This window comes from Copidosoma floridanum, unplaced genomic scaffold, assembly GCF_036245765.1.
Source record: "Copidosoma floridanum isolate Cflo_tuat_1 unplaced genomic scaffold, Cflo_Japanese_pri ptg000009l, whole genome shotgun sequence".
Taxonomy (NCBI): domain Eukaryota; kingdom Metazoa; phylum Arthropoda; class Insecta; order Hymenoptera; family Encyrtidae; genus Copidosoma; species Copidosoma floridanum.
Window position 1 is genome coordinate 8,715,709 of NW_028321886.1, and position 27,462 is coordinate 8,743,170.

Below are 27,462 nucleotides of genomic sequence, written 5' to 3' on the forward strand. Positions count from 1 at the left end.
ATTTTTTGAACGAAGGGATGGTACAGCGTGTAACACGATTGTTCTGAAAAATATATACATACACGTCAGAAATGTTTGAAATAATCATTACAAAGAAATTCAAAGCGCGTAACGCATATCGGCGCGTTGATTAGACCGTTCGCGTGTCACGAATGTCGACGAGCGCGTACACTCCTGTCGATAACCATAGAGAAAGAAAGAAAAAAAAAACAAGCAAGACGTTGAACCTCAGGATAAATAGGCTTACAAAATTTCGACATAATTACTCAAACTGTTTAATGTAATGTGTGTGTGTATTCTCCAAAATGATCACAACAGTTGACCGACAGAAACTTTGCGACACGTCAGGTAATTTAAAATTAAAACTAACCATTTAAAAAAAAAAAAACCTCATAACTCAACGATCGGCCAATAGCTAATACGATGAAGCTGATAGTTTTGCTGCTCACCATCGCGGTGGCCCTGGCTGGCGCGGAAAAAGCAACCTTCAAAAACTACCGAGTCTTCCGGATAGTTCCTAAAAGTGCTAGGCAGCTGGAAGTGCTCAAACGATTTGACGACCAGAGCGAGGGCGTAAGTGGACTTTTTTTTTTTTTTTTTTCTGTAGTCGCGCGAGGACTTAAAATCCCGAGGATCCACTTTGATTCACGTCCACGTTGTATGTGGTTCGGAAAATACCCACTTGGATGGCCGCTCGCGCATTCGGGCCAACAACCGGAACTCGGTGGCAATCAGTGGTGGATAAAAAAAAAAAAAAGAAAAAAATTGGCCTCGCATTCTTCGCTGTTTACAAAAAGGATTTGGATTCCGGCTGGTTCTCTATACGCGTGGAATTAAAAATACAGTGGTCTGTTACCTTTTTTTTTTTTTTTCATTTGTTATCGCGACCCGAACAGGTTGGATCAGAGGAGAAACTTGTTTTACTTCCAAAACTCAAATCTACCATTGCTCGCGTGGATTTTCTGTTCTCTCGTTGGATGATTAACGTTTTTTTATAGTTAAATACGTGAGAGGTAATTTTTTCGCGAATTTATTATATCAACTGTAAAAAAACAGTCTATAAACCAAAGGCTAGCTTTCTTCCTCGACTCAATACTTTACGGCTCGAGTATACATGCAATAAAGAAAAAAGTACGTTACCTAAGGCGGGAGAGTAAAAAGTGTCCCAGATTGTACGCGTATCGTAGCAAATAGAAAGTATAAATTTCTTCTCGCGCAACAGGCGTAAAATTGCTTATTGTCGTTTTTTTCACCCCCAAACAACTATTCATTGGATTGTAAAATTGTTACGTTTTGTTGGAACCCATTTAAAGCGAGAAAACTTTGTCAGTACAGATAGAGGCATTTCATCATAAATCTGTAGATGTAATCATTCATCCTGTATGTAATATTACGAGTCATTGGTAATTACCCAACTCCTGCACCTAATGAACTGTCCGAGGCAACAAGTAAATCGCACGCTTCATTTTTCCTCAATTATCGTTAAAAAAAGAAAAAAAGGTACCATTGAAATTCCCAAAAATGGCGATTCGCAAACCTAAAAACGCACAACTGCGGGCAGTTCTCGTACTGGAAGGCGCCCAGCCGATTGGAGCAAACGGTGGACCTGATGGTCTCGCCCGACCAGATGGCCGATTTCGCGAGACTAATGAACGACACCGGCACGCCCTACGAGACGTACATTGGCGACGTCCAGAGCCTCATCGAGAACGAGAACCCACCGACGCGCGAGTCCGGCTTCGGTTGGACGCGCTACCACAGCCTCGAGGAGATCTACTCGTGGCTCGACTCCCTGGCCCAACGGTACCCCGGCAAAGTCGAGCTCCTCTCTCCGGGCGAGACGTACGAGGGCCGCCAGATCCGCGGCGTCAAGCTCAGCTTCGGGCCCACCGACAAGCCGGCCGTATTCGTCGAAGGCGGGATCCACGCCAGGGAATGGATCAGCCCCGTAATGCCCATACACCCGCACCCGCCCAAAATTTAATTTTTTATTAATTGCTTACTGCGTGTATAGGCCACCGTCACTTACCTCATCGGCGAGCTCCTCACGAGCGACGACCCCGAGGTGCGGGCCCTCGCTGAGGCCTACGACTGGTTTCTCTTTCCCAACTTCAACCCCGACGGCTACGTCTACACCCACACCAGAGTGAGTTGATGTAATCGGTATTGATCGGTTTTTATTTAATCGGGTGAGGGAACTTTGCATTATGCCTTGTAGAACCGACTTTGGCGCAAGACGGTGTCGAGGACCTCGTTTTTCTGCATGGGAAGCGACATCAATCGCAACTGGGGCTACATGTGGATGAGTGAGTCGTTGCGCGCTTGCGTGTTTTTTAAAACCCATGCATTACGATTTATTGTCTTTTTTTTTTTTTTTTTTTTTTTTCCTTCTCGATTCCAAAAAAAAAAGAGGGCGGTGCCAGCAGGAATCCCTGCGCCGAGACGTACGCCGGTCGAGGTCCGTTTTCGGAGGTCGAGACGAGGAGCATGTCCCGGTACATCAGTTCCATCGGCGACAAGCTGTTCGCCTACATCGCCTTCCACAGCTACTCCCAGCTCCTCCTCTTCTCCTACGGCCACACTCGTCGGCACCTCGACAATTACGACGAATCCGTGAGTCGTCTAGCATTTGTGCGTGCGTGTGATAATCCATGCCAATGACGCTCAATTTTTTTTTACAGTACGCCATGGGTACCAAAGCTATCGAGGCTCTTGCTCGGAGGAATGGGACAAAGTACAAGACCGGAAATATTGCTGAAACGATATGTAAATTTTTCTTTTTTTTTTTTTTCACAAGCTCACGTTGTCATACTCCGGTATCGATATGCTTTGCTTTTCCAGACGTGGCTACCGGAAGTTCCATGGATTGGGTCAAAGCTACTCTGAAAGTACCGGTGGCGTTCACCTACGAGGTAAGGATCCATATGTCTGTCATGGGAAGCAAAAGCCAAATTTTTTTTCTTCCGATCCGGTAATTTTATGTTACGCTGTAGCTAAGGGACACCGGCAAATACGGCTTCATACTCCCGGCTGACCAAATCGTTCCCAATGGACAGGAAGTTTTGGACTCTCTTGTGGCTATGTTCAAAGAGGCGAGTCGTTTCGGCTACCCGAAACCTCATCAATAAGCACCTGTCGCTCTTGCTTTTTTTTTTTTTTTTTGTAAAAAGTAATAAAAACATCGCTATTTCAAACCACGTTGTTTTGTCTCAAACAAACCACTCGGTAATTTTAAACAAAATCTATTTTTTAGCTTTAACATGTAGTTAACGTATAATCAGTGATTTGTGTACATAGCTTCTCTAAGAAATTTAATAGAACTCTAATTATTTAGTTTTTTACAATAGTTGACTAGTGGAAAGTTGAATCATGTATACAATTTGTTTTGGGGGGAAAAACACAAAAAGACCAATAATCACAAGTTTTGAGGAACGTCAGTTGCTATGCAGACGAAGCTACTGCCAAATCCCTCAGCAACTTCCTATTTATTTTTCCAGACGCTGTGTGCGGCAGTTCGTCCAAAAACCTGACACCGCCCCTCAATTTCTTTTTATCGTCCAATTGAGCGCTGTAATCCACGAGCTCCTCTTCAGACACCTAAAATTGTTTCCGTAACATTAGCGTACAATCAAGACGAGCACGTTTGTGAAGATTTACCTTAAAGCCAGGAACTCTTTGAACAAATGCCATGGGAATCTCTATGTCGAAATCATGAGGAATCGGTACGACGGCAGCCTCCAGGACAGCATTGTGAGACATCAAGTACTCCTCGATTTCCGAGGGCGCTATCTGATGTCCCCGGTACTTCATCACTTCCTTCAATCTGTCGACTATCACTATCTCGCCGTTATCCATGTAGTAGCCAATGTCACCCGTGTGGTACCATCCTGATACATATTACAACTAAATCTTTCGACAAGAAAAACTTTCGATCCTCACCTTCGTCGTCCATCATTTCCCGAGTCGCCTTTGGATTGCGGTAATAGCCGACCATAGCATTGGTCGCTTTGAAGCAAATCTCCCCGGATTCCTTTGGCCCGAGAGCCCTGCCACTTTCCAAGTCGACGATTTTCATTCGTGTGTTTGCATTGATGAAGCCCACCGAGTCGATTCTCGTACAATGATTCGTTGTTACCGCCAAAACTCCGCCAGATTCAGTCATCCCTGTGATTAAAACAAAATTTCAAAACGGCACGAGGAACAAGAAATACAAATACATTTGACAAACGAAGCTTTTCATGCGTAAACGTATAAAGTTACATTAGAAAGTACACGGTCCTTAATTGCTCAAAAAAATCTCGTATCTTTCGCTTTTCGGAAGATTGAAAAATGAAAATAAATAAACAAAAGACGAGTGCGGTGGGCGCGTACCGTAAGCTTGGGTGAAAACGACATTGGGCAGGTAGCGGTTGATCTGCTCGATGAATCCCTTGCCCACCTTCGAACCACCGGTGAGGAAAAACTTGAGCGAATCGAGCTCGTGGCTCTCCAACACCCGAGACTTGCACAGGTGAGCGAGCATCGACGGAGCGAGGAACAGCCACTCGACCTACAAAATGACGAAACGGCACGACCTAATGTCCCAGATCCACACATTTAAATGCACCTTCAAACCTTGTACTCGTCGATGACGCGGCACGTATCCTCGGGCTCGAAGGTGCTGTGCAGTATCCGCCTCTTGGAGCACATCGTCGTTTGAAAAAGACTAAAAGTCCCGCTGATCCAGTAGAGGGGCGAGTACCAGAGCAGGTTTGTGAAGGAGGATGGCATGACGGCCAGGCCATTCAGGAGGTTCTTGACCGCCTTGATGGAGTAGGAGACGCCCTTGGGTAGGCCCGTGGTGCCGGAGGAGAACATGACCATGGCGACCTCGTCCTCGGACTTGGACTCGTTTATCCGGAAGGACTCGGTTGGCCGGTCGTTGCCTCCGAGAACGTCGCTCAGCCGCAGGATTTGGGGCTTACCGTCTCCCCGGCACTGCTGATCCTCGAACACCACGATTCGCTCGACCTTGACGCCCTCGAGCCGGGCGGCGTCCCTCAACACGTTTACGGCCGAGGCGCACGAAAAAATTACCTTCGGCTGAATCAAGTTCATGAGGTGTCGAGCTGTTTCTATAACATAATATTATATTGTTTGCTGTACAAAGTGTTAATTTTCGCACAAAAAACTGGTTTTGTTTTTACAAGATCCCGAGCATGTTAACAGGGTCAAGGTATACGATAGGGAGTTGGATCGGGGGGGGAAAAATGGCAAAGTTTGCTTACTTAGAGTGAGCTCGTGGTGCCACGGATTGTAAATAGCTCCGACGAGTAGAGTTGCCATCACCGGAACGTAATCCATGGGCTGATTTGGCGTGCAAACCGCCACGACGTCGTTGCTTTTGATGCCCAGCTTTTGCAGCCACATGGCGCACCTGACACTCGTTTCCTTCATCTCCCCGTAAGTCGTTTGCTTCCCCGTTTCCACCTCGATCTGTCATTTTGTCGTTTTTTATCAAGTTGACTTTTGCAAAATTGCTCTTGCCTCGTGCAAGGTTAAAAAAAAAAAAAAAAGTCTTTTGACATTTTTTAACTCTTGTACGTGGTTATAGTAGCGACAAGTACAAAAACGTTTCGTCAATGACGCAGCAGTTTCCAACCGAGCGCTGCATATCGTTGCACATCTATAATAACTTGCGATGGGTACACCAAAAATTCTTTCTCACGCAATGAAACTTGAAAAAATTTCCACCAAGGATTACGGTACAGAATAAACAAAAAAGGTTTACCTGCGAAACATGATTTGGCTTGTCGTTGAACACTTTCAAAATGATATCTCCGATGCACAGGCTCGAGACCGGAATGCTTTTTTCCTCGCCCTTGATAACGTTGTCTTCTATCGTAAACTTTGTTTGCTGCGATCGAAAAAGAAAAAAAAAAAAAAACAAATCTTACATGCATCAAAAACGCGTCGGTGCTTCTCTTTGCAATTCGAACGACGATCAAAAAGAGGAAACTCGCTTTGAACTCTATGTGAATCCAAGCGCCGTTAAAGTACACGCTCGAAGCGTATTTTTTTCATAGAATACATCGCGCTTAAGTCGACAAGAATTTCAAGAACTATACGAATAGTGCACTAAGTGGTTAACCATTTTAAACTGGCCTCTTTTGCACGGAAAAAGCCAATGTAGAAGAGCTGTAGAGTGAAATAACTCGGCTGTCATACGAGCGCGTAAAATTTGCGACGGAAACGTTTTACTCTCCTCAGCCTCCTTACATTGTCAATTGGTTGAAAAAAAAAAAGTTGTTCGGTTCGACAGGTTTGGCGATTATCGATACGATTTTTCTTGAAACGTTTATCAACACTGTTCGGTCATGCATTTTATATAAAAAAAAAAAAAAAAAAAAAAAAAAAAAGAGATCAATTTCTACTATACGCTTTGGACGTGTACTTTAACACGTTTGATCCTTTCTCTTTTTCTCGGCTTCGCGACATCGTACTATTAAGAGCTGAAAAGCACAGATATACGTAAAGCGAATCTCTGCCGTATATATACGATGAAAAAAGCAAAATGTTTGAACGAAGAGACAAAGAGTTTTAGGTAGACCTACTGCCATCGTAAGATAAATTTTCTTCTTGTCACTTGTCCGTGCGAAAAATTATCTGAGCGACGTGCAAAAGTACTCGATGCACGCGAAGCGAAGCAAAGAAACAAACTGAAAGGACGCGCGGCTTGCATGTGCGATTTGATAATGACGGTGGTGCCTCGGGTCTATTTATCCCTCCTCTGGTCTGGTTTCCGCCCAGTCACCTATGATCAAACGATAATTACACTTAGATGCACGATCCGTACAAAATACAAATTGGGTATTTCCGCGTATAATCACACTCGTTAGGACTTTGTCCTTTTTGGCGTTCGTTGTGCGCTATTCATATACGTGAAAACTATCGGCAGGTATTTTTTTGACGTCTGAAAGTATGAGCAACAGGTGCGCAGGTGTTGGCTCGTTGCTCAAGCTCGTACTCACGAAATGTAGTTTATATGGTATGGCTTTCCTCACTGGATTCAATACCCTAAACCGTTACGTAATTGAATGGCTCAAAAAAAATCTAGACGATCAAAACAAAAAAATAATATCTAACATATAATAACACGCAACGCATTCCACCTTCGTGCGCGCGTATTTTGTAGCTGTGCCTATATACCTTCTCTCCCACAAGCGTAGAAGAGGAAACCTTTTTTCGAGCCTTTTTTGCTTGAATTTTCAACGAGAGCACGAGACGTTTGAGAACTGGCAAGCGAGTTTTTTTTTTTTTTCAGATCACACGCGTTACTCCGATTGGAATTATGCATGTTAATGAAGCGCTTATGCCCGTACCTGTAAGACATATGCGCGAATCTAAGTCTAAATCAATTGGTACCCGACTTCGATTGGTCAAACAAAAAGATTTACAATTCAGTAGTGTTATTATAGCTTAAATATAACTTGTATATCGATGGCTTTGGGAAATAATATTTTTAATCTCCGAAAGTACTTGAATGTTATCCTTTAAAAATGTATCGTCAATATTTTTCTTGTTTCTTTTTTTTTTTTTTTTTTTTGTTAAATTCAATAACTGTTTCGAGTTGAAGCTTTTGGACAAGTTGCTTTTCAGATTGGGCCGTCAATGTTTACTAAAAAAACAAGAATTGTGTGATCAACATGTAATAAGCATGAATGAGAAGTTATCATTAGATGTGTGCGGTAATATAGGATTGATGGATGGGTAACTGACACACATATATATAAGTACACAGAAAAGTCAAAATTAGCTTAAAATTATTTTATTAACGTCTCCATACTTAATATTACGATATTCGCTTAGAAAAAATTCTGTATGGGATTATACAAAATAACAATGCGCGTATTAATAATAATTTGGTGGAAACGAGCAACGTCAAAAGGTTCATAATAAAATGTCAATAGTACATCCTGCCGCGATTACATTTTTTTTTTTTTTTTTTTTGTTTTTTTTGGTTGTCATATTACTTCATCGTCGTCATCGCATCATTATATAATATATGCCACATCGCGGGCGCAGCGCCGATTGCCAACGCATACTCAACAAATCAGCGGCGTATCACAAACAAGAACAATAATTATATCCTAGCAAGACACGGCTTTGTTTTATCTTATTTTATTTTTTTTTTCCATTATTTTAATTCTTTTTTGTATTTCGCTATTGAATAACTTTTATTTTTTTTCCCTTCCGTATGTCATTTTATTGCGCAAGAACTCATCAATAACAACTGTTCTCCACGTTCAAGTCACGTAGTTGTCGGCTATACTCGTTACATCGCTCCCTCTTTACTTTTTTTTCCTTCATACACTCCATCATTTGCACCTCAAAGTGCACAATCATGCCGATGTCATGCAGCAACAGAATACTTGTCGCTGCAGCTACCACATGCGTTCATTGCTTCTGGTACACAAAAAAGATATAAAAGGATAAAGAGGAAGATAAAGAAAGCAAATGTCATTGCCGATATTAAACTGAGAGGCTATTGCACGCGGACGCTACGTTGAAACTCATGTGTCACCGTCTCCCCCTCCCGCCCTCACTCGCGCTAGAGAGAGACGTCATGTACTCCATACTAGCCATTACAACCAATTAAACATACGTTTTTGGCTCTTTTTGGTTTTACGCATCGCCCAACAAACAAGCACAAAGGCAAATTCATAGCTTTTTAAAATATATCACTGTTTTTTTTGTTTTTTTTTTTTTTTTTTTTGGGACGCCATGTACTGTGTGTATAATATTATGTATTATGTAATAGTCCTCCTCGGCAACGCGTGCGTTTTAACAATATTATCCAAAAGTTAGTACGATAAGTGTATACAGCGTGTTGCATGCATGCGGCATCATTTTATCATGACTTGTTTAAAATTTAACTGCATCGCCTTCAAACGACTCGCGATTGATTTCATTGATTGTTAATAATTATCACAGAAAGTTCGTAAAGCAATGACCGCGAAGACAACACCCGTTGGGTAAATCAAACATGTGGGTGCGTTTATTTGATCTTACAAGCATTTTTAGATTTTTTTTATTTCTCGTCGTAAAACGTCGCTAAAGACGGATATTGATTTTTTTTCGCACATTTGATTTGAGAGACTTTTTCAAACGTCCACTTTTTTTTTTTCAAGAATAAAATTCGTGAGCTCTACTTTTACCTAAATACCTATCGTGTGCTCGTACGTTATAGCTACTGGCTATAATGGATTGAGAATGACAAGAGAGTGTGTCTATATATGGACTAATTTTCTACTCACTCGTGTGCGAGCCTAAAAACTTTAACACTATATACGTCGTAAAAATTGGTTCTACTGTAGAGTAATAACGGTAAGATATATATTTGTTTTAGGAGATATTTTTTTTTTTGCAAGAGCATGACTTTACTAATCAGTTCTGTACTCGTTGCGTATTGTTAAGATATTGCTTGTAAGTTCACGATGTCAACTCTACGTATGAAGATTTGTCGATGAAGAAACGAGATCCGAAAAGACAATATTTTACCGAGTTGAGAATTATCGAGCAATCGTACGGTTGTCGATGACTACAAGTTTAGATTTTTTTTTTTTTTTTTTTTTTTTTAAACTTGAGGCAATTTTTAATCAGATTATACCATAATCTACTCTTTACATTTAAAATCCTAACTATTATTTTTTATTTTTACTATTTTTATTGTATAATTTTTCTTCATTTAGTTTCTTGATTATTCCTTGCAATATGACTAGATTATATACTTTAGGAGTAAGACTGTAGAATCATTAATTTTCATGTTTGTAGATTTTTTTTTTTTTTTTTTTTTTTGTAGAAAATGTTATTATTATTGAAAAAATATTAAACAAAAAACAAAATGAAAAAAGTGATACAAAATTTTTATAAACTAAAAATTATGGTAATTAAAATTAAAGTAGGTACTTATTCATTATGTTCGTTCCATTAAATTGAAGCATGGTAATGAATAGTAATTAATCGCCGTGAAAAATACGACCTTTTCAAACTCGAATATAGTTATGAAAATCAATCATAGTCAAAGAAAGGAAGATTTATTACGTTAGCTGACGAAGCAGCTTTTGACCAATTTGATTTTCATCCAAAAAAAAAAAAAAAAAAAAAAAGTACTATTCAAAATTTAGTGTTGAAAATTCTCTCTTTTATCATTCGTATTTAAACGATTCCTTTAATTATGCGACTAAAAAGTTGGTGGTTATTAATTGGAGCTTGAAAGACGGTGTAAGCAGTGCGAGGTGAGTCTCGTATAAGAGTGGCTAAACTTTTGTAAACGCATTTCTTCTATAAGTTAAAAAGCTATAGAAGTACACCGTATGCTCGTAACGCGATAGGTGCCTCCTTTTCTTCGTGCAATATTTCTATCTTATGTTTCTTTTTTACGTATCTCCTTATGTTTAGTCGTTAAAATACTCATGTATATCGGTAATACTGAATTTTAATCACTATCTAATTTTTTTTTTTTTTTTTTCTTTACAATAACACCAAATAGTAGTTGATGAAAAATTTTCTAATCTTAAGTTGAAAAAAGCATCCAAATGATTCGTGATTAGTTTATAATAAATTAACATCGCGTACAATTTCATGCAAAAATTATCCTAATTTTAAACTAATTCTAAAGGATAACATCAAGTTATTAAATTTACGGAAATGTAAAATAGAAAACATTTTTTTTTTTCATTTTCATTTTTCAGCCCACGCGTCACCTAAAAATCGTACGTTCAATAATTGTTATTTCGCAAATCGTAATTAGTAATTAGCACTCCCATTGCGGGCCACATTCAAGAACGTCATAGAAAAGTGCATATAGTATATATTATATAAGTATAGGAGTATGGATAAAAGTGAGTAGTAAGAAAACCCGTAGGAGGTGCAGAGATGATGAACTTTGGTGCATTTTCCTCGAGGTAAAAATTATTCTCACCGACACCGGCATCACCTCGTCAGCAGTTTTTGTTTCGAATCGACTGTACCGATTGAAACGCACGTACACAGCGCGCCTTTTCCATATGCAATCTTACAAAGGTATATATTTTCCCTCGTTTCTCAATATTTTATGCAAAAGCACATCTCGCACTAATATCCAAATAACAACAACAACAACAACAACAACAACAACAACAACGACAACAACCACTCTGCAAATAAAAAAATAAGTCGAGAAATTGCCTTTTTTTTTTTTCTTTCTTCTGCAACCATAAATATGTATAGGTAACAAATGCATATACGGCTCGCTTTTTGTAATTTTAACAAACGTACTGACACTGCATACGTGCCATCAACAAAATAGCGCACTCACGTAGAAAACGATTGAACCGGCCGTTAGGAGCGTCGTCGCGCCACACCAATAAATACTGCCACGTCATCCACTTGTAACTCGTATATGATATAATATAGCGTTGAGTAAAAAAAAGAACCCCAGATATTTTGCATCAGCGACACGCCAATCGTTGAAAAAATGATCCTCGCGAAAGCTACGCGTATACGTATAATGTTGTTGTACTATGTATATACCTATTAAATATTGTTAAAACTACGATTGCATGACGCGTAATAAGTTAATTGTGCCTATATATATGCGATGAAAAAACGTTGTTGTTTCTTTCGCACTAAAGGCTCGAAATATGCGATGGAAAGCTTTTTCAACGCTGCTCGGAGATCGGAGATTTTACGGCACGTCTCGCGTAGAAGAGGCAAGGGGCTAAGAGCTCGATAAATGTATATTTATTGGGTTTCGCTTACGGTAGAGGGACGAATAACTGTTTTCTTTGGTGTACCGAGAAAAAAAAAACCATAGTCTGATCTTTGATGACGAGTACCTCTCGATATAACAATAGGAAAAAAAAAAATTACGCTCTAACGGCGCGCAACGTTACCGTTACCCTCACTCGGACCGACATAAACTTTGTCTGCGCTTGAGATTTCGCAGGGCTCCTCGGCGCCGTCTTTGTCGCGTTTCACCCACAGCTATAGCGTGCAATAACTTTGGCGAGCGTCACGTGTGCGAGCCGAAGAAGGAGTGGGCGAGTGAATGCGCGAAAAATTGAAGCAGGTGAAACGCGGGTGTGCTCGAGGAAAAAAAAAAAAGCAATAGCATCGAGGTGGAGAGAAAGCAAGTTCAAAACTCATTTGTCAGGGGCAAAAACCCGCTGGGGCGCGAGAACAGGAAAGATGTTTCGATGCAGTTTTCATTACATACACCTACGTATAGGTATATTATATTTTGGATACACAAGACGCGTGAAATATCGCGGCAGCTCGTAGTGGCAGATATATAATACTCCGAAATTTCATCGCCTCGTTATAAACACTGCGCGGCTGTATACTACTTGGGGCCATATATTTTATCGCGTCGTGTGCATACATGGGAAAGAGAAACGAGCGGGAGTTTTGCAACAACTGATGCCGGTGTTTTTGCTGATGGCGTTTATACGGCGAAAACAAGTTCGCGAGCCCGGCAGATGTACGTGCAACTGTCGAGTTTCATGTATATACATAGGTCGTGCATTTAGGTACATTGGGTGTGAAAAGTCTGTGTGTATATGCGTACGAAGAGGGTAGGGAAAAAAGGGGGTGAGCTTGGTTATACGCCGGCAAACGATAAGAGCATAGGAGTCTTATCCCGAGGAGCTCGTAAAATATTTAGCTCGTCCTCCCCGGCGAAAACACCGTGCACATAAAGATTGGATAATGTCGTCCTATCGCGATGTTTCACTTTTCTTCTTTTCCTCGAGTCTCTCTTTTTTTTTTCTTTTTTTTTTTTTTTTTTTTTTCAACCAGGAAAAGGGGCGCGGATGTGTTGGTTAATTAATGCCCGACCATTTGAGAAACGATGGGCCGTAGCTTAAGCTTTGCTTCAATTAAATTCGCTGGGAAGCGATGTACATATACTTTTCGGTAATTTAATAAAGAAAAAGATACGCGTGGGTGTATACAGTTGGAGTAATTTCGGTGGATCCTACTACACACTTTAATCCAAACTTCGGACCGGGCAAGCTTTATTGTGCCATTAAAACTTTTTTTTTTTTTTTTTTTTCCCCAACAGCAGTAATTAAAGCCACGCAGTAGCATATTTCTGCACCGGACGAGTGATACCAGCTGGATCCCACTATTATTCCCTTATCTTTTTTTTTCTACCTCCGTTAGCATGTATTTGCTGACCTTAATTGCGTGTCGTTATTTGGCGTTTAAAACGACGGGGAAAATCGATGGCCGAGATTGACCCTTTGTTGTTTGCGGAAGGGACGCGCGCCCGAGTCATCTAACCCGTGAACCGGTAAATTATTGACCACCCGCGTACTTTGAAAACAAATGTCCCCTGCGATTCCCGAAAATTCACGTGATTAAGAAACAAAGAGTCGTGCGAGTTGGTATGACGAAAACAATCTTTGTTTTTCGAGCTGCTGCGAGCTTCGGCTGACCTCTTCTCTTCTTTTGAACACACCGATATACATATTTTGGATACAGTTTGCACCACGAGTACAAAGTACGTCCCGCGAATGGGAAAAACCTTTTGAAAGGACCATTCCCCCCCCCCCCCGTCCTCGCTCGGGACTCTACTGATTGCGCGTCAATTAAGCTGGGAATGGAGCGTTTGCTCCGTACAATCGTGCAGGTGCTCGCGACCGATCGAAGAGTTTAAAAGAGCAAAAATAACGAGCACTCGAGCAGAGAGGGAGAGAGAAAGATGGATGTATGTGTAGATGCAAACGTAGGAAATTAAAAAAGGGTGGATCGACGAGAGGATAAGTGGCAATTAGAGAGGTGAATCTTTCGTTTTGTCAAGTTGGTAACCCGTACTGTGTGAACCACGAGGCAAAAGTTCGGTATTCACCGGTACAAGGGTATATTATATACGACGGGGCACAAAGGGCCCGTGAAGTGCTTCCTGCGCCCTTTGCTACCACCCGCGTAATTAAATCCCACGAAAATTTTCCATTTGATGAATTTTAGCTCTTTGATAAAATATAATATTATACTATACTACAGCGAGAAGCCATCGGCATGAGAAGGGACGAATGACGATAACTCATCAGGACTATAACGAAGCGAATAAAAGCTGTACCGCACACGCACCCACATACTTATTTAATCATGAGGAAAGAGGGGCAACTTTTAGAGAAAAAGTGTAAAGTCAGAGAGTGCGAGTACATAATATAAGCAAAAAAAGGTGAGAGAGAGAGAGAGGTCCAAAAGTTAAATAGTGCCTTTACGGATGGAAAAATCATGGAGCTAACGCTTAGCGGCGATGGAAGTGCCCCCCCCCCTTTTTTGAACCTATGTGATTATTTGCTCATGGCGCGTGTGCCTTATTTAACGCATATAAGCTATAGCATAAGCGCCAAGCACAAAGCAAACGCATAAAGGCACTGGCTTTTTTTTCCATCGTGCCTATGCGTTTTCGGGAGAGAGAGGGGATACCGTCCTATATAGCTCCATGACTTTTCCCTCCGTGTTGGTATAAAACACCGACTCCGCCGCACGGCAATGCGTCATACATATACATTCAGCTGCGGAGAGAGAGAGAGAAATGAGCGCCGATCGATAAGCGCCCCGCGGCTGCAGCATCCCCCGGCCGCTCTCTCCTCACCCCCGCCCCTCGCGTTCATCATATACGACTCGCCTTCTTATTCCACCGAAATAAAGACGGAGCTCCCGCTGAATCTTGCATTGGCCGAAAATAAGAAGGCCACCCCCACCTCCCGCATTCAATCTTCACCATCAAATGCCAAGCGCGGCTCATCTCAATAACCCGACGTACACCTTCGCGCTAACAAGGTACCGATATTCCCTGGCAGCTGCTGCATATAATATGTATATACCTAGCCGGCTGCGACGCCAAAAACGGGGCTATCGGCAACGGGTGCGGTGGTAGGTATAACTTGCTGCCGGGGCTTCGTGGCGGGTTGGGAGTCGAGTCAGCCGTCTATGGGCGGTCCGCCGAGGGTCAGCGCTTGGACGATCCGAGGGTCGGCTTTGCTGCCCTCCCGAAACTCCTCGAGGGTCAACTTGTCGTCGTGGTTCTTGTCCATCTGGTCGAATATCTTGTCGACCCTCTTCTGCGGCGTGTTCTCGTCCTCCGCCTGCGGGGTCTGGCCCTGGAAGCAGTGGACACGCGCGTGTGAGGGGTTACGCGAGCACTCTTACAATGGATGTGTGGCTCTCTCGGGTACAAAAAAAAAAAAAAAAAAAAAAAAATCAAAGTGAATTTGGTACCTTCAGAGTGGAAAAGACAAAAATAAAAGATTGCACTCACCACCATCTGGTAGATGGCGTCCACGATGTTGTACATCTCCTCTCTCGTTATGAAGCCGTCGTTGTCGACGTCGTAAAGCCGAAAGGCCCCTGCAAGCACCCCCACAAAACCCCTTGAGCTCCGATGTTTTTACATAGACTAGCGAAAACCCGCACTCGATCATCCAACGAAATTAATATAAGAGCAAAACATTCACTTACAATGTAACTTTTCGTCCAAGTTTCCTCTCGATGTCACGGAGAGCGCCCTGATGAACTCTTCGAACTCTATCGAGCCGTCCTGCGAGCATTCCATGTTTATTACAACACGTCATACAAGTAGGTACGTGTGCTTTACTCATTCCCTTATTCGCTTATACATAATATTATCCCCCTTACTTTGGTTACTATAATCAACGGATTTCCCGTATAAGTGGTAACAAGACATGGTGCGCGTATCGTCTTACATTATGCATCGACTTTTGGTTTTGATTACATTAACTATGCGAGCAAACACCCAAGTATCAAAGAGTTTATAGCCATCGAGTAAGATACCGTGTACAATAGTGTATAATATATGGTGAAATTTCTAAGCTTAACAATAAGCACTCGAGTGTCCCTTATAATATGTGTTACGTGAAATCAAAGCAGCTTTATGAAACTTTACCGGAAACACGGCGTGTTTATCGAGGTTGGAAAACTTAAGCCGTTAAGTATACGCGTGACGTTCGTCAAATTAACACAAATAAGTGTAGTGCCGAGGGCTTACGTTGTTTTCGTCGAAAACTCGAAAAACCAGCGAGGCAAACTTCGAAGGATCGCCGTACGGAAAGAACTGCTTGTAGATCTTAATGAATCCCTGAAAATAAAGAGTATGTATATACATATTATGTGTGTGTAAGCTATATATACGGGGGATAGTGAAATGTGTTGCACAACCAACCTGTTCCGTGAGTAATCCGTCCGGGCAGTCTTTGAGAAAACCCTTGTGCCTGCGGGGCGACGAGACGAAGGATGTCGTAAAAAAAAAAAAAAAAAAAAAAAAAAAGAAAGAGATAATAATTTGTTGAAAACCAACTTTCCGACTGTGGTCAAAGTGTAGTATGGGGTTCGCGGAGCTAAGGCCAAGGGTGAGAAAACAAGGGGGACCGAGTGACCCGAATGAAAATAAAATCCCAAGTGAGGTTTTCGTTCCTGCACTTAGCCCCGTGCTCTAGTCAAATTGGGACGGAAATTCAAGCAACGCGAGAGTGCCCGGAAGCTGTAATCCATTTCCCCGGGATATCCCTCGGACGGGGAGGGAGAAAAAAAAAAAAAAAAAAAAAAAAGATTAGCACATGTACGTACACCCACGTCTATACGTATAGACATCGGCACGCGCGCTACTTTTGCATTCATGAAGATGGAGAGGCCGGGACGCGGCGCGCCTTTGGAAAGAGGCAAAATGCATTTCGTTTCCCCGAGGCGTAATAGGTATCCAAGACTCCTCCGCGCGCGTTGAATATAAATTTTCGAATGTCGATGCACTCCCCTCCCGATCCCCATCCTCGATGACCCGTTCGATAAAAATAGAGCGAAATTCGTCCTCCCTCTCTCCTCCACCTTAGCTCTTGCACGTATATTTACAAGTGATGCAGGCAAGTGAATGGAATACATGGTCACGGCATTTGCTGCGTTCGGCTGAAACTTACCATTGTCGAATTTCCTTCTCGGTGACTGAAACAAAACGAAAAAGACAAAAAAGCAGTGTACTAATAAATAACAATCCACGCGCACGTGTAGGTGCATACAGCGAGGGGAAAAAAAAGGAGTGAGGGAGAGACATGATGGAGTTTAGGTCGGAGGATCGCCCGCGAGTACTTGCGCGCATCTAACTTCGCGATTTATCGTGGCCCACAATATACATACCTTGCATGCATTATATATAGGTACCGTGTCCTGTGGAATTTTGCGCACACGATTTTCCGATGCGCAACGGTATATGGGGAATAAATTCTCGCAGCTGCCCCTTTCATCTCTTTCTCTTCGAGCGGAAATTCAATTATGGGGTCGTGCCGCTCGAAGCACAAGACAATCGGAACGGGGGCTCAACTATAGAATATATGTATACAATATGTGTATGTAAATATAACGTAGGCATACACGCGTAGTGCACTGCGGCTACATTACCTGACACACTCTGGGCTTATTACATTGCACGGATACGGGCACACCCGCATATGAAGGTCTTGTGTATGCTTATATATATGCACTTGTCAAAGGTATATAGATTTTGCCGAGAGATTTATATAAGTCAAACGGACAATTGACAATTTTCCACTATTCGTCATCATTGGGACCGAGCAGGGCAAAGTATAACGTTACGATGATTGAAAAGTAATGCACCTCGTGCAATGGCTGTGTGTGTGTAATTTCAAACGTTTCTTTGGTAAAACATATGGTAAAACAACGTAAATAGAGATCCGTGTACTTGAGAGCTCGAACTTGCAGCAAAAGGGGCACTAGCGCGCGCGCCAAGAGGCTATAAAAATCACGGTACAACCGTATATACCGGGCCGGAGTAGTTTCGGTAGCAACGTGGTGTTTTAAGTACACACGTACGTATCGAGACACCGACGTCAAAGGAACATAGGGTACACAAGCTATATATATGTAGTACGAGTCAGTCGTAAAGGGTCGCCGGGAGGATTAAATGTATACATATATATCGCGGGAGCTTTTACGAGCACAAACATACATTTGTACGTACTTGTGCGGTAGATGCATAGTGTTTTCAAGATGACACATCATCCATCCTCGCATCACTTGCTTTTTAGGTAATAATAGTAGTACACGGTATGTAATACCTACATGTATATATGTATACAGATAAGTGAGGATGGATACAATAGGTATAAATAACACGCCCGCTCTCTCTCATCTGCGTTAAATTGCTGTGTATTGACGATTCGTTGGCCCTCGATCGACACCCATGTTTGCGTGTCTGTGTGTGTGTGTATGCGTATTTACATTGGCTCATCGGCACTGACAATGGATTAAACTTGCCTCGGTTAATGAGCACCGATATGCTGTACATTTGTACGAAAAATACGCTGCGCGTGGATTTCGGTTATATTAATCGAGGTGATTGGGTTAAGAGCTCAACTGATTACTCAACTAATCGGTAAAATGCGCTTAATAATAATCATCGATTGGTCCAGGTATACAAAAAAAAAAATAATAATTGTGTGTTACCCCTAAGGGATCGATAATTAGCCGGTAATGAATGGCGTTTTACTCGAAGTGAGCCCAAGTGCACTGATAAATGCAATGGCCATCAGTAAATGGGAAAATTTTCAGCTGCGCAGTCAGCACCGTCAACGTAAGGAGGCTATACAATTTCGCTAATGCGCCAGGAAACGAAGCGGCAAAAATCCAAAGTGAACAAAACGAGGAAGGAGGGAAAGAGCAGTGGAACCCGTGAGTTGTCGAGCTCTTTTTGTGTCCGTAATTGTTTTTTTTTTTTTCTTTGCCGATCCTGGAAGCGTATCCAATACGTACGTATACACAAAAACAAAATAAATAATAGTAAATTATTGGAAAATCAGTTGCGTCACGATATACCTAACTCGGGGAATCAAACGAGGGTCGCATTTGCGGAAAAAGCTCGACTCCCCCTTTTTCCATTTTTTTTTTTTTTTCTTATTTTTCAACCGAGTTCGCATTCCCCCATTTTTCTTCCCGACTCCCCGGCCAAACGTCACCGAGCGAAATCGATGAGGTGCTCCACGCGTTTTGACCCCTTCTCCCTAGGGACCTCGTGTTTTTTTTTTTTTTTTTTTTTTTTTTCAATTTTTCATCCATCGGCCAAGATGTACGGGCAATCTTACTTACGAAGCCGCGGCTCACAATGCCGATTCTCCAAAGTATACAGGAGTATACAAGTAAACCCTCGGTTCCGATTCCTCCACTGTCAGTGGTCCGAATAAGGAAGAAAAGTACCCCTTTTCCCCTCACGCGTGAGTCACATCTCTAATGCCTCGTCGCGAATGGAGATTCCTTCATTTATTTTTTTATTTCCCCTCCTCGCGATAAAGTACGGGCATACATATACACACGGGGTGAAAATTCTCGAGTGTTTGTTCGCAAAGCTTGTCGCTGAATAAACGGGTATAAGGGAGGCGTGTCACATCTATTGGACCGAAGGCAATAGGAGAGACAGAACAAATAAGTATACAAGAAATATATGCGGGACGTATATGTATGTGTATACTCATACACGGGGTGGAAAATCTGGTGCACGAGTCAATATGTATCATATATATGTATGGTAAGGGACGTGTGCCAGTGTATTATATTACGTGTGTATAAAAACGGCCGCGCAAAAAGTTTGGTGGCGCCGCCGAGTAATACTTACACACATATAGGCCACACACACGTACAACATAATATATTAGTTTGGAGAGGCGTGGGCGTATATCGTCTCTGTGCCGTAAGAAATGCCCGGCCGAAATGAAAAAGGAACCCCTTAATATGTGACTTGTATGCGTATATATAGAGTACACAAGTGGAACATCACTCGGATGTATTAGTTTGGTGGCATGTGCGGGGAATGCCCTACACCTATATACATATATATGAACGCACGTATAAGGGGAATAAACTTTGGTACATAACGGTGTAATGCGTGTATATATATATACATGTACAAGAGAGTAACGTGCCCACCGAGCGTAATATTCCATCCGAGAGTGGGTGGATTACACGTATAAGCGAGAGAGGGCGATGTAACGCGCGGCCGTACAACTAGGTGACCCAAATTCCTGATATCTCTCTGGGTTCATTTCCCCGGGGGGTTGGAGCGGGCCGATGTGTGTACCGACCAGCCAGGGATTTTTGTGTGCGTATGGCTAAAAGGCACCACCTTCGTCTCGGGGGAGGAGAGTAGAAGCACGAACGAAAGAGAGCTTATGTATCGAGAAACCCAGAGGTGCCCCTCATTCGGCTCGCGGACATTTGATTCCCGGGCTTTTATCGCTTCGGACTTTTTTTCTTCGAACAACGACGGAGATGACGGGGCACCGATCAAATACTTACATCCAGAGTCGTATACTTGAAAATTCAGGCCCCCAGAGGCGGAAGAGGGAAAAAAGAAAAGAAAAGAGAGAATCCCAGGGATAAAGAGCCATTGTCCGTGTAACGTGCTCTCCGGCACTCTCTTTGTCGTTCCGTGTCGTAAAAATTCCTCGCACGTACGTATACACACGCGCGTTCAATACTAGACGCTGCAAGGCAACGAGTTTTTCTTTTCCCCATGTCGGAAAGCTCTCTCTCTCTCTCTCTCTGTGCATTCTTGTAGGCACGAGGTATGGCTTTCCAATACAAAAGAAGGATCCAAGAATTTTACACCTCTTCCCATTTAGGCATCACCACTGTGTTTACGGGGACTATACCATAACTGCTCGCATATATATATAGGTGGCATTAATGTCATGTGAATTTGTTGTTGTTATCGTGCATGTAGGTACACATGTCACAGGGACTTTGAGGTGGATGGCTCAAGTGAAGCAAAGTGTATAACATACGGTATTAACGAACATTTGACGTGCGAGTTCGAAACTCGTCAACCGGCTACATGCGTGCAACTGAAGCCTGAAACTGTACCGAATAGTACACATATATAATATGTCGATTGTAACGACCTTATATTGTATATACTTTGGTGAGAGATCGGTGTTTGTTGCCTGATTAATTCATCAGGTAGAGCAGCTAACAATGAATATACATATATTTATACAAGCAGAAAGACCGGAGGTAATCGTTTGAGGGGGGGAATAAAGAAAAATGGGCCCGAAGCTATTTTATTACACTTTCATGAGACGAAGAACCAAAGATTGTTCATTGGTATCGAATAACGTTCCTCTTCAAAGCGTACCCACTTTCATCGGGGCATCCCGAAAACCGGGATATTAAGCCACGCTATTTGCCCCCCGGGAGCAGCGATATTGGAAACGACGAGTGTACACGCGCGTGTATCTGACAATGAAAAAAAAAAAAGCCACGACGACACGTTCGGTCGTGCGGCAAAGTAAATAAACGGAGTTTCGGTGCACGCGAGCTCCACCCCTTTTTTTTTTTCTTTCATTTTTCACTCTGGTATACTTTAACAAATTCGAACTTTCGGAGAACTTGGAAAAACAATTGTTCTTAACAGTCCCCGGAGACGTTGCACCCTTGCATCGGGTATATTCCCTGGAAATCAAATTTTAACGAAATGAAAGGGATGAAACGACCACGGAGAGTTGAACGAAGAAAAAAAAAAAAGAAAAATTATTGTTGCAGAGAACGCCAAACAGGCGGATGTACGCATAAATCAGCGTTTTCATAAATCTCGGGGCGAGCGTGGGGAGTATTCGTTTGCCGGGGGGGCAGGGGGGCGTCGAAGAGCTCGCATAAATCCGTATAAAGTTCACTTGCAGCGGAGAGGAGGATTCGCGAAAGGTGGTGATGGCGCGCTGATGGTTGCCAACCGATCCTGTACAGTTGAATTTGTTTTTCTATTTGTTTTTTTAACCATTTGACCCCCGTCGATAGCTAAACATGTACATTATTTTGCTCCGGTTTCGGAGTGGCGTTTCGAGCTTGGCTAGTTTCTCGCGCAAATTGTAAACACGATTGGACCAACCCAAAGCCCAAGAGGGAACGAAACCCCACAAATGTGTGTACGTGTGCACTTACACGTGTGTACGCAGCGTATAATGCGCGGGTGTACGTCACGGACTAGACGCAAACTCGCTGATTGTGGCAAAGTGCTAGAGAACATATATGTATATATACAGCCTCGTCAACTTCTCCCAAATTTAATTCCCGTTGCAATTAAACTGGCGCGCATCTCCCTCTTGATTATACCCGCCAAGCCTACAGCCGCGGCCAAACAATGTTGGGAAAACTGCGTGGCTCGAACCGCATCGGAATCCAACTTTTAATCGCTTCTAGTTGTAATACCATCAGTTTAACATTGTGGATTAATTATACTTGCGGTGTACCCAATAAAAACTTGTTCATGGCTTTTCGCCGCTGGAGCAAGAGAGAATTTCAATTAAATTTTCTCGTTCGTGAAATCAAGGAACTGTCACCATGGATACAATACTCCCTCCGCGTGCTTAGTCATACGTTCTGTCCCGGAAAGTAAAAAACATATTTTGTTGAACAATCAGAATTAGCCATTTTTTTTTTCTTCATGTACAACCCAAGTGTGTCACAGTACAGCGATAAATTGATCAGCGGCAACGAAAGAAAATAAAAAATTCACGCTGACCTCGTACCTGCCGCAGTGGGTATGGATAATTTTCCCACCGATCGGTGCGATCTGGGAGAAACAATGGCTCGGGGAATCGTAACTTGAGTTTGGGCACCGGCATCTATTCGCCTTTGAAAGCGGCGCGCAAACACAAAGGAAGTAATGTTTCATGTAAATTTTACGGAGACCAGCACGCGTGTGGCTACTATTTTCTGCAGTGCAAAGAGTATTATTACTCAATAGCTGCATGGCTTTGAACGAAAATGTAACTAATGGAAAAGTAAAGTTGAGCCGATTACCGAATCCGAGTCGTCGGAGTGTCTCGTTGTTTATATTCCACTCCATGATCCGATCGGTCGCCAACTGTACGATGTATAAATTATGTTTTCGAATCAGTTCCGCGAACCCGCTTTTTGAGGCTTCGAGGATGTATTTTTATGGACAAGGGCTTTACGAGATCAGGAGTAATCTGATAATGGCCCAACAAAGCTCGTTCCACCAGTCAACCCTGCTTCGCGTGACACGCGATCGGCAATACCACAATCGGCCACCTTACACTCGTGCCGTGGGATTTATTTATTATTACCGATACATTGCCGATACGTAAGCCCCTGTAAGCTTATAATACCATTCATTAATTCCACGTAGGCACGAGAAGGCTCGTAGTACAGTTTTAGCTGAGCTTGGATAAGCCGGGCCCTTGTAATGATTATACATACACGTGCAGTATAGGCACTGCAACAGGCTCGCGTGTCGAGCTCCGATTATAGCGACTCGGATGACTCGTCTTTTCGCTGTTGGAAATTGGTTTGCGAGCTCTCGTGTATACCTACCCCGCGATCATTTTTTTTTGTATTTATATGTACTCGTGCCACGAGATGGAAGTACGAGCCAGTTTTATTAATTTATAACGAGGATCATGGGGATTGCACAACTTGCAATTGAAATATGCCGAAAGGATCTCCATCCGTATAAATCAAGAGAGATAGATTATGCGAATCACCATTGAGCCAGTCAATTACGGGACACATTTCGTGGGGTTCCACGTACAGCGACATAATAATATATGCTTTAGAGTGCAGTAGCGAGAGTTCATCGGGTAATCGGTTTCATAGCTTATCGCCGTCTTGCCCGCACTTCTAGCCTATACATATTAGAGTGCAGCCCGTAATTGCTGCAGTAGTTAACAGGCGCTCGATTCTCACTCTGGCTTTTTTTTTTTTTTTTTTTTTTTTGTTCTACGGATCGATTTGCTTCCGACAGCTTATAATTTGCACGACGAAGCGGCGTTTTTGCTTTTACGCCCACAGGCGTAGCTCGATGGACAAAATTACAGGCCAAGTTTCAGGTGGTCGCGCGTGTAATTTCACACGATGATCCAGTGTAAGTGACAGTATATACTTGTGTATCGTGTATAATATACATGCTGAACGACAATGCCGTCCTCTTTTTTTTTCATCCTCGTATATAATATATATATATGTACGCGTTGCACGTAAAACGAGCACGACGACGATCGAGCGACGCTTCGATTTTTCCTTTGTCCGACTGAACTCGGACCTACTCTACTGCAGCAAACGCGGACGCATAAGCCGCCCCATAGCATATATTACACAGTTACCTACACTGACGGCTGGCTTAGCTTCGTTGTCGCGTTGATCGATCCCGCGTCATCCAACGGATAAATAAAGTAGTACAACTGTAGCGAGGCTTTACGGGGATGAGAATAAAATCTCGACTGAATTAAGTATCAAGTGGAGGCAAGTGCTCTTTTTCGGTACCCCCCTTCCCATATATATGTATGTATGTATGTATGCGCGGACAAATTTAAGTATTCAAGGAGCGTGTGTGCACGCAGATCCGATCGCTTCTCCGATTTCCCGGCACATATGTGTTTACGTACAGATACAGGTGTGCTTGCTGCCGCGCCTTTTTTTACGCGCGCGTATACGAACGGCACCGGGGGAAAGAAATATTGACACAGCATTAGGTATACATACACTCACCCCTACCTCTAGCTTTCGCCACATATATATATATATGTTATTTGCTTGTACGCTGTATACACACGTAATATGTATACAGTTATTTCTCCGTACCCACGGTGTACACACTTTGAAATCGTAATCCTATTAGGTCAACGTTTTGGTTGTTTATACTAGTTCCGCGGTGCTTGTACCTCGTGTACGTCCATTGATTTTGTCGCGCGTCGGCGATTGTTTTCACTAACGATTTTAGCACAATAATAACGGAATCGCCGTTTGATTTCAATTGTTTACATTCCCTATATACTTTTCGGTTGAAATAATACCACCGAGGATTTTTTTTTTTTTCAGCTGCAAACGGCATATTGCCAGGCGCTCTTGTTTCGGTGGATTGCACGCGTCCATTAGTGAAAAACAAAAAAAAAGAGAGAGAAAATGTGGGCTCTTGACGGGAGGTATATATAGCATATGTGTATAAGCGATAATCAGTGCAGTATTTTGTGGCCGATGAAAATTCCGCCGAGCGAGCGTGCACTCGGTGTAGCGGGTACGAGGGGAAAAACACACGCCCGTTGCGGCGTACCCGATAAAAGGGAAAAAAGACGAAGAGAAAATATCAGCACTTAACCAGCACTTCTGGCCGCGTATCGGGGAAAATTTTAATCCCCACGTATACTCGTACCGGTGTGGCACTGCATATCACGAAAAATTCCGCTTAAAAAAATTCGAGGGAAAACAAAAAAAAAACAACACGTTGCATCAATCTCCAAGGGAAAACCTTTCGGAGGAACAACTGACATTTTTTTGAGCAGAAAGCCCCAACTCAACGAGCCCTTTTCCAAAAATTCTTTGAAACGCTCGCTCGCCTATCGGATAATCCAACGAGACGCTTGACGCCTGTCCGCCCTCGTGTGTAGACCATCACGCACCGTACCGGCGAACCAATCGATCCAGCTCCACACGTTATTTCTTCGTGCAACTACCCCAATGTGCCGTAACTCACGCGCTGATCCACCGAAACGAAGTGATTTACTTATCCACACCCGTTATTTCTTGAATTTAAAGCGACATAAAATGGAATAGAGAGGAATCGTTCGTATCATTATATACTTTTTTGATCAGACGAGAATTTATAATCGCGTATGCGGGGCGATCCCGAGGACTTTTAATTCCGCGCTCCAACCCCACGCCCGTTATATACCGTAATCCTCGGAATCCCTCCCGCGGGAGGGGAGAAAAATCAATCGAGAGACGAGTTCCAATCTCCCCGGGGAATAGGATCCACCTGGGCCAAAACGCATCTCCCGAGTCCAGAGAAAATCTACAGAACCGAGGAGCCGGTGTATACGCGAGGGTGCACGCTGTGGATAATATGCCGATGATGCTCCGCTCGGGCGAGCGGAATCGAGGGTATTGGGGGGGGGGGGGGGGTAGTGCCGCGCGGTTCGATTGACGGGTAGCCAAGCGCGAGCCGAGCTCAAAGCTCCGCGTCTTCTGTTTAATTCGCTCGGGGGGGGAGACACCGGCACCGCGTGCGACTGAAGAGGTGCCTCGTAAAGTGAGCCTTTGCTTTACCGGGCTGTATGCGAGGAAACAAAGTGGTATCACGAGGAGCTTTTCGTATACGAGTATATAGCTAAGTGTTGTTTCGTACGGTACTCATGGTGGGGGTGAACAAGAAAAAGTTTTTCTTTCGACTGGCGGAGGTGTAATTTATTTTTGCATAAGCGCGGCCTTCTTTCGCCGTTGCGTCGCCGCAAAAGGGAGCGTATACGAATAATACATGGGCCGACTATCTGTTGTTACGCTCCGTTTTTGCGGTTCGATGGGCACGCGTGTAATTACGATCGATATCCACCCCCCCGATGGAGCGTAGATGTACGAGTCTTGTGAAAGAAATTTTTTTCTCCCTTTTTCAATACCGGTTTTCCGAGATGCAGGAAAGTTGAAATGGACCCCCCTCGAAAGAGGTATATAAGCGTGTGTGGATCTCGAGTACGCGAAATGACATTCCCAGCAGCGAATGGGCGAGGAACTTTTTGCATTAATTTTTTTTTTTTTTGCGGTGAACAATTTCTCGCTTGGGATGACGCATGCCGATGCACAGCCTTCTGGATTGCGATTGAGAGAGGATGTACGAAAATCGCCTGCGTACGAGGGATATTATATGCGCCCGGGCCCCTGTCCTAACTTTGTCCAAATCGAATCATCCACTCGTCACAATGACTTACTTTTTTGTTTTTCTTCGGCCTTCCCAACTTAATTCACGCTGTCACTCGTCCCCGGAGAAAGGCCCCCGCGCGGCACAAATCAGTTTTACAAACTTTCATCCCCTCTCTGCTCCGGTAATGTGACTGCGTCGCCGCCTGACCGTTCGTTTCTATGATGCTTGGGAGTACTACTTTGGACCTTGGGTTTTTCCTTCCTCTTTTACTCGAAAAAAGATAAGCCTAGATAAGAAAATTTCAGAGCCCCTTGAATAACAAAGAAAAACGGCACTCGGGTGAGATTTGGAGTCCCGGTGGACGGGGCTCTGGAAAAATTCCAAGATTCACGCGAGAGAAACCCTGGAGGCTACGTGTATTATCAAGTGGTGCGCGCAAAAGGCAAAACCGCGGTAGCCGAGCCAAATCTGTCCGTCGCTTTAAAAATTCAGCTATGCCTGTTTCAGTGCGGATGGGGGAGCACACGGGAGTACAAGGGGTCCAGGGAGAAGTGAAAGGACTGCGTGGGTCCACGAGGACCGCGAAATATTTAAAAGAGACATAAAAATTGCAACTTACAGTAGGTGGCCGTAGTCAGCCGGTCGATAGTGTCCTGCCTGAGCTTGCTGTTTTTCTTCCCCATGTTGTATCCTCCCCTCTTTGCTCCGTACGTATATCTCGTTGATTCACACTTTGTGTGCTCTTGTTGTTTTTGTAATTC

General features: G+C 43.1%; 3 protein-coding genes across 3 annotated transcripts; 1 reads left to right on the forward strand and 2 right to left on the reverse strand.

The window, feature by feature from the left end:
- The first annotated feature begins 323 nt into the window (after positions 1-323).
- On the forward strand, positions 324-3,132 carry LOC106638089 (zinc carboxypeptidase). The gene is made up of 9 exons (XM_014351118.3): positions 324-348; positions 416-573; positions 1,562-1,948; positions 2,015-2,146; positions 2,219-2,306; positions 2,411-2,613; positions 2,682-2,766; positions 2,842-2,912; positions 2,994-3,132. The coding sequence occupies exons 2-9, from the start codon at positions 424-426 to the stop codon at positions 3,126-3,128; spliced, it is 1,251 nt and encodes a 416-aa protein (XP_014206604.2). The 5' UTR covers positions 324-348; positions 416-423; the 3' UTR covers positions 3,129-3,132.
- Positions 3,133-3,386: 254 nt separating this feature from the next.
- LOC106638087 (luciferin 4-monooxygenase-like) lies at positions 3,387-6,844 on the reverse strand. The gene is made up of 8 exons (XM_023389258.2): positions 6,594-6,844; positions 5,771-5,896; positions 5,268-5,475; positions 4,615-5,114; positions 4,372-4,549; positions 3,940-4,164; positions 3,658-3,887; positions 3,387-3,597 (listed from the first exon to the last, which is right to left on the reverse strand). The coding sequence occupies exons 1-8, from the start codon at positions 6,597-6,599 to the stop codon at positions 3,442-3,444; spliced, it is 1,629 nt and encodes a 542-aa protein (XP_023245026.2). The 5' UTR covers positions 6,600-6,844; the 3' UTR covers positions 3,387-3,441.
- An 8,016-nt stretch (positions 6,845-14,860) lies between these two features.
- Positions 14,861-27,462, reverse strand: LOC106638090 (frequenin-2). The gene is made up of 7 exons (XM_014351119.2): positions 27,321-27,462; positions 16,965-16,989; positions 16,217-16,265; positions 16,043-16,132; positions 15,496-15,574; positions 15,296-15,384; positions 14,861-15,137 (listed from the first exon to the last, which is right to left on the reverse strand). Exons 1-7 carry the CDS (start codon positions 27,382-27,384, stop codon positions 14,958-14,960), a joined length of 576 nt encoding a protein of 191 aa, XP_014206605.1. The 5' UTR covers positions 27,385-27,462; the 3' UTR covers positions 14,861-14,957.